The 14,426-nt window shown below is 45.1% G+C and overlaps 1 protein-coding gene across 1 annotated transcript in view; it reads right to left on the bottom strand.

The window, feature by feature from the left end:
• Positions 1-527: 527 nt before the first annotated feature.
• Positions 528-14,426, bottom strand: part of NTN4 (netrin 4) — a 45,202-nt gene continuing 31,303 nt past the window's right edge. Inside the window, exons 6-10 of the mRNA XM_034063354.1 lie at positions 10,012-10,228; positions 9,047-9,159; positions 7,855-7,923; positions 5,780-5,950; positions 528-2,268 (exon numbers count right to left, since the gene is read on the bottom strand). Coding sequence (XP_033919245.1) covers positions 2,132-2,268; positions 5,780-5,950; positions 7,855-7,923; positions 9,047-9,159; positions 10,012-10,228 — 707 coding nt within the window. The 3' untranslated portion in view covers positions 528-2,131. The remainder of the gene's footprint in view (positions 2,269-5,779; positions 5,951-7,854; positions 7,924-9,046; positions 9,160-10,011; positions 10,229-14,426) is intronic.

Below are 14,426 nucleotides of genomic sequence, written 5' to 3'. Positions count from 1 at the left end.
TCTCCTGTGCTAGGGAGGTGCATGCTGCTGCAGTGTGGTGGCCTGGCAGTCACTGATTAACCACCTGCCTGGGGAGCTGCTGCCCATTCTGTGACCCCCTGGCCACTCATTTCTGATGCTTGACTTCACTCTGCAGCTTGTTTATAGACCTTTTGCCACGGTGCTTATTTCCTACAGCCTTTTTTCCCCCTTTACAGTTTCAAATGTAGGACTGAACCTGATCTCTGCCATCCCCAGCTTTCTTTTCATGGGTAACTGCTCTGCAACTCAGCCATCAGGCCTGCATGGATTCAGGATCTGGCCAGCTTGGAAAATACTTAAGTACAATTCACCTTCTTATGAGAAGAGCTTACAAGCTTCCCAAAAACAGGGGTGAAATGGGATGTCTAGAACCATGCTACTTGGCTTTTGGTGAATGTTAACCCCCCAGAGAGGAAAATATCCCCCAAGGCAGCTTCTGCTTTCCCAGTATCATCTTTGCTATCCTCTTTAGTGGCATTGCCAGTGGAGTAAGCAGTGACACAAGGTGAAGAAGTTGAAATCATATTATATTTATTACATACATGAGATACAAAACCAAATTACCAAAATAGTATAATTCTTTTTGTGAGTCCACAGGACCTTGAAAGAAAAATACATACGTAAAGCAGATTGGTAGACTCATGACTTTTCCAGAGTTGTATGTCTTCTTTTTCTTTCCCCTCACACTCATGAACAAAATACACTCTATGCAATGTGGTTTAAAGATGCTTTACAGAAAAGATACATTTTAGTGCTGAAAACTGTGCTATATTCCATACTGGTGTTAATGAGGAAGTATAATGGCCATATATATTGCAAACACTAACACAGAGAAAACAAATAAAATGTTCAGCCTTAAATACTAACACAAAACTATAACAAACTCCAGGCCCACCATGAATCGCTGGGTTGTGGTACGTGAATGTGAGTGTGAGTCCTTTCTCCGTATCCTCTCCTTTTTCTGCAGGCAGAGGTTTTCTCCTCTGGCAATTGCATTTTTCATCTCAAAGTCTCTTCTTCTCACACTGTTAGCGCAGTCCCACTGGAGTCCTGCCCACGGGGTCCAAGTGCTGGTCTGAAGCTGGAACTTCAGTGCAAATACTTTATCTTTCAGATTGCACCCTCAGATACTCTGAGTGGCCAGTGCCAGGCTGGCCATTCCCTTTATATCATTAACGCCGTTCAACTGGGGGGTCTTCAGGAGTGCTTCTGTTTCAGAGAGTTTTTTTCATGTGCCACCTTCAACCTCTTCTTTCCCCAACACAATTAGACTTCCCGCACTGTGAAGTGGCAGGTAGTAAAGTGCTTTATACAATGAAATATTTACACTAGGGCTAGGTTCATTTCTTAACACTTCAAGGACAAAAGCTCAGAGATGCTGCACCCTCTGGAGCTGGCTCTTCTCTGCAGCTATGTGGTCGGGGTAGAGCTGGCCTCTGCCCTGTGCTGCACTTGTGCCAAGGCAGAGGGATTTGATTCACTCCAGCAGCTCCATCCTCGCCAACACCAGCAGAGAATTTAGCCCCCAAAACCTTCAGTGGGGTGACCAGGTCATAAGCACGTGGCACCCAATTCTCTTTGACGGGAGCCATGTCTTAACCCAAGGGAATGTTTCTGAAGGGTGGTTGTCACAGCCATACTTCTGCCAGTGCCTACCTGCCATTGTGGCCATCCCTTCCCCACAGCAATCACCGTGAGCCTCTGGAAGTCGTTCATGATCCCCACTGGTGGCACTGGCAGTGATGCTTTCCTTCTCAGCTGTAGCTTGTGGGCATGCTTTCCCTCACTGGGGTAGCAGTGTGGGGTGATCAGTGGCTTCATAGGAGTTGCTCTAACATCACACTGTGGTGAGACAAGCATTGCCCTGCCTTTTGTTTCCCTCAATGTAACCATGAGCTGGGCTCAGGCAAACCCCTGGCAAGGAAGCTACTGGCGAGTGAATGAATATTGGCCAGGAAGGGTTAAATTAGACAGTGCCTACAACTCTGAATGCCTCACTACACGTTTTGGCACTATTTTCTTACATTCCAGTTTTCATTCTATAGGTCTTCTCTCTGTGAAGGCCGTTGCATTTTGTGCATAAAGAAATGCCCAAGGCAGTTGCACACCTCTAGTTGCAGACTCTTTTCAAAATGTCCAGGACCTTTCTTCCGAGAGCTGACTTCCACTGGTGAACAAAACTTTTCATGTTGACAATGAGTCTGCCTGTTCGGACATCCTCGTGTCCCGCCACAAGGTACTCCAAGCCTGTAAACCAGCAAAGCGGTCACGGACTGCACAGCACTACACTTCAGAGGCCTATTGACACTGCAAGGTCAGCCTGGATATCTAGTCCCATGTAAAAAAGGATGTATATGAATAAATATTTATACATATTTATGCTCTCATATATCTGTATATTTATATCTATGGAAAAATGATCCCTGTGGCATATCTGCCAGTGAGATAGAGTATACAAACCTTGACTTTGTTAGCTTCTAAATATAAATGGAAGCAGAACTCTGGGTGCTGTGCTACCAGTTTTTATTCCTTATTTGGGAACTGATATTACCTTCACTTGGCAGCCACCTGCCTCAGTCTGAATACCTGCCTGGAAATTGATTAATTCAGTGCTTTCCAGTATTGACAGTGTAGGATGGCCCAGTGGTGGTCAGAGTGGCTGGTCTCCCCTTGCAGGCAAAGACACACTAGACCCTCTCTCATGAAGCGGAGGAGATACTAGATTTGCTGGTGTGAACACCCCAGAAAAGCCTGAGGGGGTGGCAGGCACACTGAAAAGAGGTGCATTAATTTCTGCCTCTGCCAGATGTTTTAGAGACATGACAACAGTGTCTGGTGAACCTTGCCTGGTATCCAGAAGCTGCCAGAGAGGGCTGGAGTACAGCCCTGCAATGCTCTGCCACAGGGCTTGCCCCAGCCATTCGGGTCTGCGGTTGGCTTTCAGGGCATGAATTAAAGAATGAATAGAATCAGGCAAAAACTGCTAAGTGTGGAGATGGCGGGAAGCTTTTGGCTTGAATTAGCTAAAGAAACACTGCCAAAGATCCCAGTAGCCTAAATGGGCCACAAATGTGCCATAAATGAGGAAAACATGGAGGAGAAGCTCCCAGCCAGGGACAGCATCTCACTGCAGCACAACTGAGATACAGCAAGCATGTGACCTCCCTGTAGCCCTCCTCTTTGCACTGGTCTGGGGAGCACCATGTGGCAGTACTAACTGGCCTGGGGAGACGGGTGTCCGGCAGTGCTCTCAGTCATCCCACTCCATCCTGGCTGCAGTGGGGAGTCTGCTTGTGTTTTCTTGGGTTTTCATTTTCTAGCTCACAATAAAGAGTGTCCCCTAGTTAAAGGTCAAGCATGTTTTTCTTTAATTCAATACAATTTGTTATCTACTTCATCTGAGGTTTTGGGCACACACATCCTCTCTTCTGCCAAGTAAACAAAGGGAATATGTATGGTGATTCAAGACATTCATTTTGGTGATGCTAATCCTGCTGTTATTATAACAGCGCTTTTCAAGGGCTCCTAAATCTGTCTCCTTGGAGAGAGAAACATGGCATACACCCCAAGCAGAGCAAGCAAATACTACTGTGGTTGCTGATTCTGTAAGGATTTATGGATTTTCAACCCGATGTTACAGAAGTATAAAAGTAAAATTAATCAAATGACTGAGATGCCACAAGCCAGGACTTGAGGCTGTGGGTTTTGTCCTCTGTCGCTGGCAGGCAGTTCTCTGCTTGTTTGTGTCTGTGCCTGGCAAAGCCAAGGAAGAGAAGGGTACTGCTGTTTCCTTTCAGACAGCTGAGACCTTTAAACCTTTCAGCTCAGTGCCCACCCAGCAGTGTAACCTGCCTCTGTAGGTGTGTGTGGAGGGGAAGGTGTGCAAGGGTAGTGAATATCCCCTCACAGGAACTGAAGCACATTTACAATCTGAAAACAGCCCATGGAGATTTGATAAATACTTGGAGTTTTTTTTCTTGCCAGAGTCATTAAGAGCCTACCCTCCTTTTGATATCCCTACAGTGTTGTGAGATAGAATAAAAATATGTCTTTCCTTTTGTTGTTTTTGCCTTTGATCTCCTCTAGGTTTGTGGGAGATGCGATTTTCGTTATAGCTATAAGTCAGGAAATTGTTCTATGTCAGTTTGGCTTTTTATCTGGCTATTGCTGGTTTATTCATCTGGAGGTCAAAAGCTCTTACTCTGAGAGAGGGTTAAATTTGCTAATACAGTATTACCAATCAGTCAGAAATGAATGTGGTACCTAAAGAAAATAATGAGATTTGAAAAACTATCTGGTATCCTTTTTTTCTCTTCTGAAATGACTGAATCATAAAGATGCACTCAATTGACAATTTCAAGCTTCCCATTAGGACCAAAATTCACAACTTCATTCTAACATGAAAGCTGAGATTAATTTACACTCACGGGATGCCAGCAGCTGCATTTCAAGACAACACCAAGCTTTGCAGTGTAAATCATGACAGCTGGCAAGGGAGTAACACCCAATGTGTCAGATGCCTGGACTATCCCTAAGGGCAATTGCACCTCAACACTTCTGCTGGCATCCAAGCAATCTTCATTGATCCTGTGATCACTGCTGTCTTTTCCTCCGCTAGCGAAAATCAGTGAAGCTGGGTGTCAGGTGTGGGCTACCCTGCATGCTTAGTGTTCTGGCAGCATTCCTCCAGTTCATATTAAGGCAGCTGTATCTGAGCTTTCTTACTTGTGTTTGCATACGGAAAAATAAAACAGCTGTATCAATTTAATCATAGATTTATGGTGTTTTACCAATATCCAAAGTCTTACTGCACTTAAAACAGTAAAGTTCTGTCCAACACTGCTGATTTATCCGACCCTTGCACCTGACAAGACTTCCTTACTACAGCTCTGCAATCACGGCAGCTTGCCTTCAAAGCCAAAGGAAGTCCCTCGGAGATGAAAGAAGACTACAAACACCTCATCAATGAATAACCTTTTTGCATGATCCAGCCTCACAGACAGCCCTTTCCTCCCAGAGGAAGCTCCTGGTGCTCCACACATAAGGGATGTATCAGCACTAAGTTGTCATTTTGATTGGTGATTTCCAAGTGATGTGTGTGCCTGATGGAAAAAAAACCCTTTATCTGAATTAGCTGATAACTGTTGGTTTGTCTCAGAGCTGCAAAGAAAGGTGTGTCAGCTGAAGCTTAGCTTTGCCCTATTGAAGAAAACCCTGAATGTGCATCTCCTTGTCTGTACTGGAGACTACATGTACTGCTTAGCCACCACTGGTTATACCCCGTTTCAGTGAAGGAAGATGAGAAAAAAACTGTGAAGCCAAAGCTCTCCTCTCATTTTGTAAGAGAACATCTTCCAAATCTTGTAGATGCAAATACCACTTTCAAAGAGAGTTCAGGACAGTACGACTCAAATTAGATTTAAATGTGTTTATATAGATTCAAATTAGCGTTAGTTTTGACAAGTTATGTCATGGCGCGATGGGCACTTCCCTCCCTCTGGAAGCAGATTGAGAGTCATAAAGCCATGACTCTGTTATTATGCTTCATAAAATGAATTGTGTGTTTGAAAGTCTGTAGAATGAACCAAGTTTTGTTCTACAAAACTCAGACTTGATGGAGATTGTTGTTGGAATCCAAATGACGTAACAGCCTGACACTGAGCTGCAATCTGAGCTTACTGCCATGAGGGGATGGAGAGGTGGGAATGGAATTTGTGTAAATGTGGTGGGGATGTACTGCTCAGGGAGTCAAACCTACCGGGATTGAGAATGGGACAAGTGCAGCCTCTGTTAGTCCAGGATTCAGGGTAGAGTGTCCTCTTGCCTCGGAGGATCTTGAGCTTTGTAGATTTTAAGACTTTCTTGATCTTCACATTGACTTCTGCATGGGAACCCTTGTCATGAGCTGACAAGATCTTTGTCTTGATCACTGGAAAGACATAAATTAAAAACTAGGAACATATACTATTTACAGTGCTCTCTCTTTTTTTTTTTTTTTTGGTCTGGGTGATGCAATGAGGACTATTACTTAATTACAGTGGAGTTAGCCTGATGCTCCTTGCTGGGGATGCCAGGGTCAACTGCCAGGGGAGTACATACATCCCCAAACCTGTAGCCAAGAATTCTGCCAGCTGGTTTGGTCACGGACCCTGGACCTGCCATGAGGGCAGCAGGAGAATCCCAATGACCTGATTTTCAAAACTTGTGGGAGCCCCATTTTCCCGAGAGCTCAGAAAAGACTGGCTTCCTTAGCACTTGTGGAAATCAAGTGGAAATCCCTGGTTTTAGGGATGGACCTGGAGGCTTTGCTGGCCTTGGCCTGGGCAGGCCAGGCAGTAGGCAGGGATGTGAGGAGCTGCCCACATCCCACTCTGGTGAGCACTCTTGCTGCTGGTCCTTCTGCTTTGCACACCTGCTGAATCCAAATAGAGTAGTGGAGACTGAGATATTGGCGGGGATTGAGACAAAGCATGGAGTATTTTGAGCTCAGATACCCACAGGCACACTCCTGCTGCCTGTATTCCATCTGCTGAGCCCCTGCATGGTGGAAGCTCAAGGTTCAAGTTCCCATACATGACCCTCCCCCTGACCATGCTGATGCCTACCTACACTGGTAGATGTCACGGTATGGTGGTGCTTTATTCAGCTCTGCACGGTGGAAGCTTAGGTTTCAGGTCCCATACATGACCCTCCCCCTGACCATGCTGATGCCTACCTACACTGGTACATGTCATGGCATGGTGGTGCTTTATTCAGCTCTGCATGCTAGGAAGCTCAGGGAAAACTCTTCCTGCCTTATGGCCTCCTGAAGCTCATGATGAGCCCTATAATTCATCTGTCTCTCCAGTTTAGCTGACACCTTTGCGAGTTGAGTGATGAAGGGGTAGGAAGCCTGAGTGCACTTTAGATGAGATTTATGAACTTGGATTTTTGTTACTTTTTTTCCCTTATCTTTTGCAAAATTAAACACAGTCACTATGGTGGTCAGGGAACAGTGCAAAGCAGAATCAGACTTTTTGTTAATATTGCTAAGCCAGGGCTATATTTCAACAGCTGGCAGCCCCTTGAACTTCCCTTTGTGGGTTGCTCTGCAGCCTGCAGAGGTATGGGTTATCTCTCTGTGCATTTTCAACTTCAGTGTGAGATTAAACAGGTGCAAGAGACCCCTGGAAGACTGTGAAGGAAGGGAGGGCTGTGCAGAGCATTCCTTGTTCTGCTGCAGTATGAAGGAGGTGGTTCACTGGCAAACACCAGAGAGGTCTGGGAAACAAACTGCCTCCTCTCATTCATTTAGATCCAATAGACACATGGATAGTATACATCACCCCATTGCAACAGCTGAACTTTGTTGACAGGGAGCAGTTTTCAGTGGTGGGAGGTGTTTCCTCAGCATAGTGTCTTGTGTGGTGAACACTGTCCATCCTCACATTCAGTGTAATTCAGTGATTTCTATGCTGCACTTGGGACACCTGGTCCACAGATGGAGTTTCAGTGACTCATTTTTGGCAACAGTACTTTACAGTTTATCTAGACAACCTCTCAGGGGCATTAACAGCTCTAGTCCTCCCATGGTTTTAGCACAAGGGTATTTTGGTAGCAAGAGAGGTGCATAACAGACCAAGATGCTTTACCCACCTTAACTTGGCACTATGGTATCTATATATTTTGGAAAGGTCAAAGATCTGCCCTTAGACTGAGTAGTCCATGGTTTTGGGCTACTCCTGGGTTTGCTGGGATGGAGCAGTACACAGAGCAGCACGTCTCATGCTTGACACTCTTGGACCGACTTGCAGCACCTCCCTTTATGTCCCTGCCACCTCAGCCGCAACTCACCATAGGTGTACTTCATCCCGCAGAAGATCTTGGGATTCCCTAAAACTTGCTCTTTACATTCGCATTTACCTGGGGAAAGAAAGAAAGCAAACAGCTGTGGACTGTACTCTAAAAGACAGAGCCTGCAAGAGGTTTTCATGTGGTCTGCAAAGCCCATGCAGAAAAAGCCCTATTTTCATATACAGACTGAATATACAGTCTTAGTCCAAGGGTAATTATTCCTTGTTTACAATTTGAAGAGAAGGGAAACAAAGGCCTTATTATTTTGCCTTGTTATGCAAATAACATGCATGTCTTTCCCTGTGGTATTTTCCACACTGTAATGTACCAGACAAAATATTAAAAGGAAATGTTGCAGAGGTTAAGGCAGATTAATGACTTCCGTGATCTTAGAACAAAGAATAACGTGATATACTTATTTACGTTCAAAATGAAGTTGCCCAGAAAAATGATGGAGCTTTCCTCTCAATTAACTCAATTATTGTATCTTTGAGATTTTATCATGTCGCTTTCTGAAGATGGAGGAAATGACGTTTGCCTGCTTGTATGCAGTGATTGCAAGGGAGGACTGCTTGATGCTGCGCCATGGGGTTAACCTGCCTTGCAGCAGCCTCACACTCCTGACTATGGCAACAAAAGGGAAGCAACTTCCCCAGCTGAAGCCATAGCTGAAATACTAGGCCATAACTGCATCAGGAGCTGCAATTGATGCCAAAGTTATTGTGTGTATCAGCAAAATAAATTCTGAGTTAGAAACTTTCCAGTTACCTGCCAGTAACCACCACCCTCTAAATGATGTTGTTGGTTTACCCAGCATCTTGTAGTTCTAGCAAATACAAAGACATTTAAAACGTGGCCAAGTAAAACATGAGAGTATTCAGCCTTGAAATTCAGAGCTGGGACTGCAAATGCAGGCAGGCAACTCTTGTCCTACTGACAGCTAAATGCTGGGTGCAGGCTTTCAGCATGGAGCATCTGCCTAGAGGGTCCTCATGTTGAGGGGATGAGCCATAAGACTCCTCCAACTTGTGGAGGGGAAGGAGGTGGTCACACAGGATGTTAATGGCAGAACATCCACCCCCTCCTGCAACTGACAGGGTGCTAATTACAAGCTAGTGCAGAAGACTGCATCTGCATGGGCTGCTGGTTGGAGGGATGGGGTAGGGAAACACACGTGAAGCTGCTGTCCTACCGGAGTGCCGGAGCGCTGAGAAGCCCTGCTCGTCCTCCCAGCTCCAGGTGGGCTCGCTCTCATTAAGCACTGCCTGAAAAGGAGGTGCTTCATTGTGCCAGGTCACATCTGAGCTGTTGGAGGGAAAGGGACATGGTCAATTTGGAGCCAGTGGAAAGTAGGGCCTCTACCAACCCACCCAACATGACTGCATGTCTTGGTGATGTTAAATGCAAATGTATTGCATTTAACATTTGCAATGTATTGCATTTATATTATATTGCATTTAACATTAAACGTATTGCATTTAACATTTAACATATTGCATTAACATCTTGGTGATGTTAAATGTAAAAAAGCAGTTTTGCAAAGTGAACAGGTTGAGTATTGTCAGACTGGGTTGTGAATACATTTTGGGTTTAAAATAAATTAGAGAGATCTATATGCTATGAATAACTCCAGTGTGGTAAAAAAGAAGCAACATATAAGATCCAGAGGGTGAATTGTTATTAAAATGTACTGTCTTCCAAAGTCAGAGCTTGACTCCAAGTCCAACACAAGCTGAGTTGCAACAGCAACAAAATTCAGGTTTGGTCTCCTCTCACTCAGACATCCTTGAGGGCCATATTTTGCTTCTGGAAAGGAAGCACCTGTGAAGGTTGTGGAAAACACCCAATACATTAACACCAGCACTGAGAGGCAATAATCAAACATCACTGGTGCCATGCCATGGTGTGCCACGCACCCAGGTGAACCACAGCCTCAGCTCCTGCTCTGTCCCCAGTTCCTGACCATACCAATCCCAAATATGGTATATAATAGATACTTTTCAGCTCATGTGCCATACATAAATGGGGTTGGTGCGATGCCTTCCCTGGGATGGAGATTCCGGGGTAAGGCGAGGCTGGGAGCAGGTGCCTATGCCCCCGTGGGATGGAGATCCCAGGAGTAAGGTGAGGCTGGGAGTGGATGTCTGGGCGTCTCACCTGCTGCTACGGCAGTCACCTGTGTGTGGGTCGCAGCTGCGGGCACAGTCGCAGGGGCGGCAGCCGTAGGCACCAAAGCCCCAGTAGCCGGGGAGGCAGCGATCGCAGCGGGGCCCTGCCACGCTGGGCTTGCAGGGGCAGTCACCAGTGTTGGGGTCGCAGAAGGTGCCGGGGCCCAGGGGGAGAGTGGCCGATCCCAGGGGGTGGCAGGAGCACGCTGTGGGAGAGAGCATCTGTGAGTGCAAAAGCTCTGCAGGACAGAGGTGCAGGAGAAGCCTGAGACAACACTGCCCTGCCAGGGACACTGGTGGGGTTTCTGGGCTTTGTTTTTGACCCTCACCCGTATACATCTGAGCAGTCCCCCTTCAGAGTCTGTATGATTTTCACTTTTTGAGCTATCTTAATTAGTCAACCTACCCTGGTGTCATGTTATGTTTTGCCAAACAGGCCTTTACTACTTTCCTTGTAGCACCCAGACTCCAGTCCAGCCAAATACCCAGGGATGTGCCTGGCTCGCAATGATGTTTAAGTAGCTGTGAGTGCTTCACTGAAAAAATGCATCAGAGTGCAATTGCTTTCTAAAGTAATAACAATTGTCTTGCATCCAGGAGGTTAAAACCCCCTTCAGGACAGTCATTTTAATTGAAGTGGAGGCTGAGCAAAGAAGTACCCCTCTGTCTGGTTTTCTTTAAAAGCCATCAGTGAGTAGGACAAATTTCTTCACTGAAAGAGTAGTCAGGTATTGGAACAGGCTGCCCAGGGAATGGTGGAATAGCTGTCCCTTGAAGCATACAAAAACTGTGTAGATGAGGCCCTTGGTGGCATGGTTTAGTGGTGGACTTGGCAGTTCTGGGGTAATTGTTGGACTTCACAATCTTGAATGTCTTTTCCAACCTACTTAATTCAATGACTTAAAAACAAACAAACAAACAAACAAGAATGAGGACACCAATGGCTCAGAGATATGCTTTTGGGTACACTCCAGGACATGGGTTTGCAGAGTGCATGTCAGAAATGCCAGCTGCTCTTTTTGCCTCTCCCACAGCCCCTCACAGCAGAACAATGCACTATAAGCGTACTGGGACACACTGGGAGAAATGGCCATTATCACAAATTAGAAAGGATGCCTTAAAATAGGTGGTGTGATGTTTTCCTTGCTTACTGCTTAGGATTTTTCTTTGGCATGAATGCAATTTGTGTCTGTTGTGTCAATCTTTTTCTCTCCAGATACGTTAATCTTTTCAAACACCAGAAATACACCTAACAAAAGTGTGATCCAAACTTCTGGACATTTGGCCTGGCCAGCAGGCAGAGTGATTCCTCCCACAGGACTAGTAGCTGGGTGACTCATGCTCTCCTGCCTTCAGGCTTTGGTTCTCAGACCCAGACACACAATCAACCTTGCGCATTATGGCAAAACACTTCCTGCTGGAAAACTTCTGTCTAAAGCTCCATTTACATAAAAATCAGATTTCCTGGGAAAATTTCATTTTGGGGGAAATTTTTTCACCAAATTCCAATGCAAATATTATGATTTTGCAACTTGAGGGCAATAAAGCAGAAAAGGCACTGCATGCAGCACAACCTTCCTTTCTCTTGAAATACCTATTGCTCTGTGCATATATTTAATTTGCTCTGACAACATTTTTGTGGTTTCAGGGATCTGACATACCTGGAGTGTCATTTCAAAATATTAAAGGGTAGGTTAATATTGGCAGTTAACTTAGAGGCGACTACGATTCCAAAATCTTTGCCAAAGTAATCTTCAATTTTTCCCCACCCTTTCCATTCCCAAACAAACATAATTATATAAAATTAAAAGATTAGAAAGCCTCTCCACAAACTGCATTACTAGCTGCAGGCAGTGAACTCCAGTACCTTTAATAGCATAGTTTTCAGCAGTGCTTGCCTCACATGCCTTTCTCCTGAAGTCTGTGAAGTGTTTTACACCTGATACATGTAGTCAAATGCTCTTTTCCTACTAGATGTGGTGGGTATTTCTGGCATTCCTCAGCCCCTTCAGGGGAAATATGAAGCAGTTAAAACTCTTCTATTCCCCTGCAGTGAGCTAAATTCAGTGCTCAGAGAGAGATTTGGTCCTGTTTCAGTTGGGTTTCAGCTGTTTAACACCCAGCCCCTATTGGGGTTGGAGCTTTTAATGTTTTAGACAATGTTTTCACACAATTTTTTTTCCTAATGGAAAATTTCATGGCAGTGGCAACACCATGGTGAGGCAAGAATATTAAATGTACAGAGGCTGTTATGAAAAACATAGCAGCAAGCTCATAGGCAATTAAAACAGCACTGAAAAATGAGCATGTGGTTAGCTATATTTTTTAATAAAAGCTTCAAAGAGATGTGCTGCAAAGGCTGGTCATTTCTATAAGGGCTGCGCATCCACATCCATGAAACTTGTCCTTCCTGGCTGTTCCCCTGTGAGCTCCCCAAGTCGCCAACCTGCTTTCCATTGGTGGCTGGTGAATTGAAGCTTTTTGGTCCTGTACCTTGGGTGGAGGCTGAAGATGATACTAAATGCCATTAAGCTGGATGCTTTGGGTGTTTGTGAGGTGCTGCAGGGGGAACATGCCGAGCAATGCAGAGACATACAGTGCACTTTCATCACTATGCACTGAGCACAGAGATGAGAATCTAAAGCTCAAATGTTAGCTCATTGTACCAACTTTGAAACAAATGCATGAAAATATGACCAAGTGTGTGCATACTGTGGCAATGGCAGGAAGAAAAGACTGCAGGACTGATAATGCAACATTGGCCAGATGCAGCTACTGCTCCTTCGCTTCATGGACTGCTGCACTGAGTGTTTGTTTTAGACTCTATTTTCCTCCTTCCACCCAATCTGCACCTCGCTGTAGCAGAGGTTATAGGAGACCCCCTCCAGAAAGGCAAGAGGAGCAGCTGAGCAGCAGATAAAGCAGATACAGATAGTGCTGGATGGCACTTTGTGGTGGATACATGGGTGTAGAGTGCAAGACTCTCAGTGCAAGGCTTTGAGATAGTGCCTGTCTCACGTGCTAGTGATAGTGGCCACCCCTCTGCAGAGGCTAGTGGTTTCCATGGCCAAGGGAGCTACAGTGTGAGAAGGGCTGGCTGGGCACCACTAGCCTGGGTCCAAGACACAGGCTTCATCTTTTTGCTTTCCTTGTGATTTGTAAGCAGCATTGTTTAAATATTCACCACCCTGTAGCACGTAGCATTATTTTGCACATGACTTCCACACACATGTGAAATAACAGCTGCCTGTCCTGGCATGTCATGTGCTGATTGGCATCAAAATCCAGTGAATGGGACTCCAGAGGAGCTGGATTTCCCCACCCTGGGTTAGTGAGAGCCTCATGGTTTCTTCAGCTGCCTGCTAACCTTTGGAAATGACAAATATTTACCCTCAAAACCCTGCAGTTGAAAAGCAAAAATAAACTCAGCAATTATAAACCCCAATTTATTGTCTGCAATTATACTGTAGCTGGGGCTTAAAAATTCACGAGGGATGTAAAGAAAAGGACCGATAGGTATGGCAGGGGAAAAGAGTCCTCAGATTGCTCTTTTAAATGGCAGAATGTTACGTTTTATCGGGTACACTCCTACTTCTGAGCAAATATTATATATGCTCTTCACATACAAGAATCTTTAAAGTATCCTTATAGATTACGGCTTAACAACTCCTTTATTTACTTTGACCTTGGTATGTTAAAATTTTCAGTGCTGCCCTGCAGTTGAGCAATAACGGTGCCTTGAGCCAGAAGCAAGTAGGCAATGCTGTGGCCTTTCCCAAAAGAATAACAGGGCACCACGCACATCCCTTGTTATTGCAGACCATGGCATGGTCCTTGGAAATGTGCCAGGCACAGGCTGTAATTACTCTTGTATAATTTAATTTAACAGTCATTAGTCATTTGCTATGGCCCTGCAAGCTGCTGGGCTCCCCCATGAGATGCTGGGTCCCTGAGTGTAGGGAGCATCCCCTGCAGTGGGAGACCAGAAAGGCAATAGTAAAGGGATCCTAAGGAGGAGAGCATTTGTGAGGGTTTGAAAAGGCCAGAGAGAAAAAAATCTGTGTGTTCGTAGCAATACGGTCTCTGAAAGGAAAGCATTCAGATGACCCCTACGTTTTTGTGGAGCCCTATGTATGCGGGGTTATGAGTACTTCAGGCTGAGATACTTGAGTATCTCATGCTCTGTAACTCATAACCCCCAACAAAGTACATGCACTTAATCCAGAAGGTAAACAAATATAGGTGTTTTAACACTGTACTCAAAGCTATCTTACAGTTCTTGCCAAATATATGCTACTTTTGGCCTTTAAATACCAGAGTTCTGGGACACAGAGTTGGTCCATAAAGAAGCTGAATTGTTGCATTAAAGAGTAATGGAAACAAATTTATAGTCTTTATGTCAGG

Source organism: Melopsittacus undulatus, chromosome 5 (assembly GCF_012275295.1).
Source record: "Melopsittacus undulatus isolate bMelUnd1 chromosome 5, bMelUnd1.mat.Z, whole genome shotgun sequence".
Classification (NCBI taxonomy): Eukaryota; Metazoa; Chordata; class Aves; order Psittaciformes; family Psittaculidae; genus Melopsittacus; species Melopsittacus undulatus.
The sequence above is the reverse complement of the archived record's forward strand: the minus strand, read 5'-3'. Positions and strand labels throughout refer to the sequence as shown.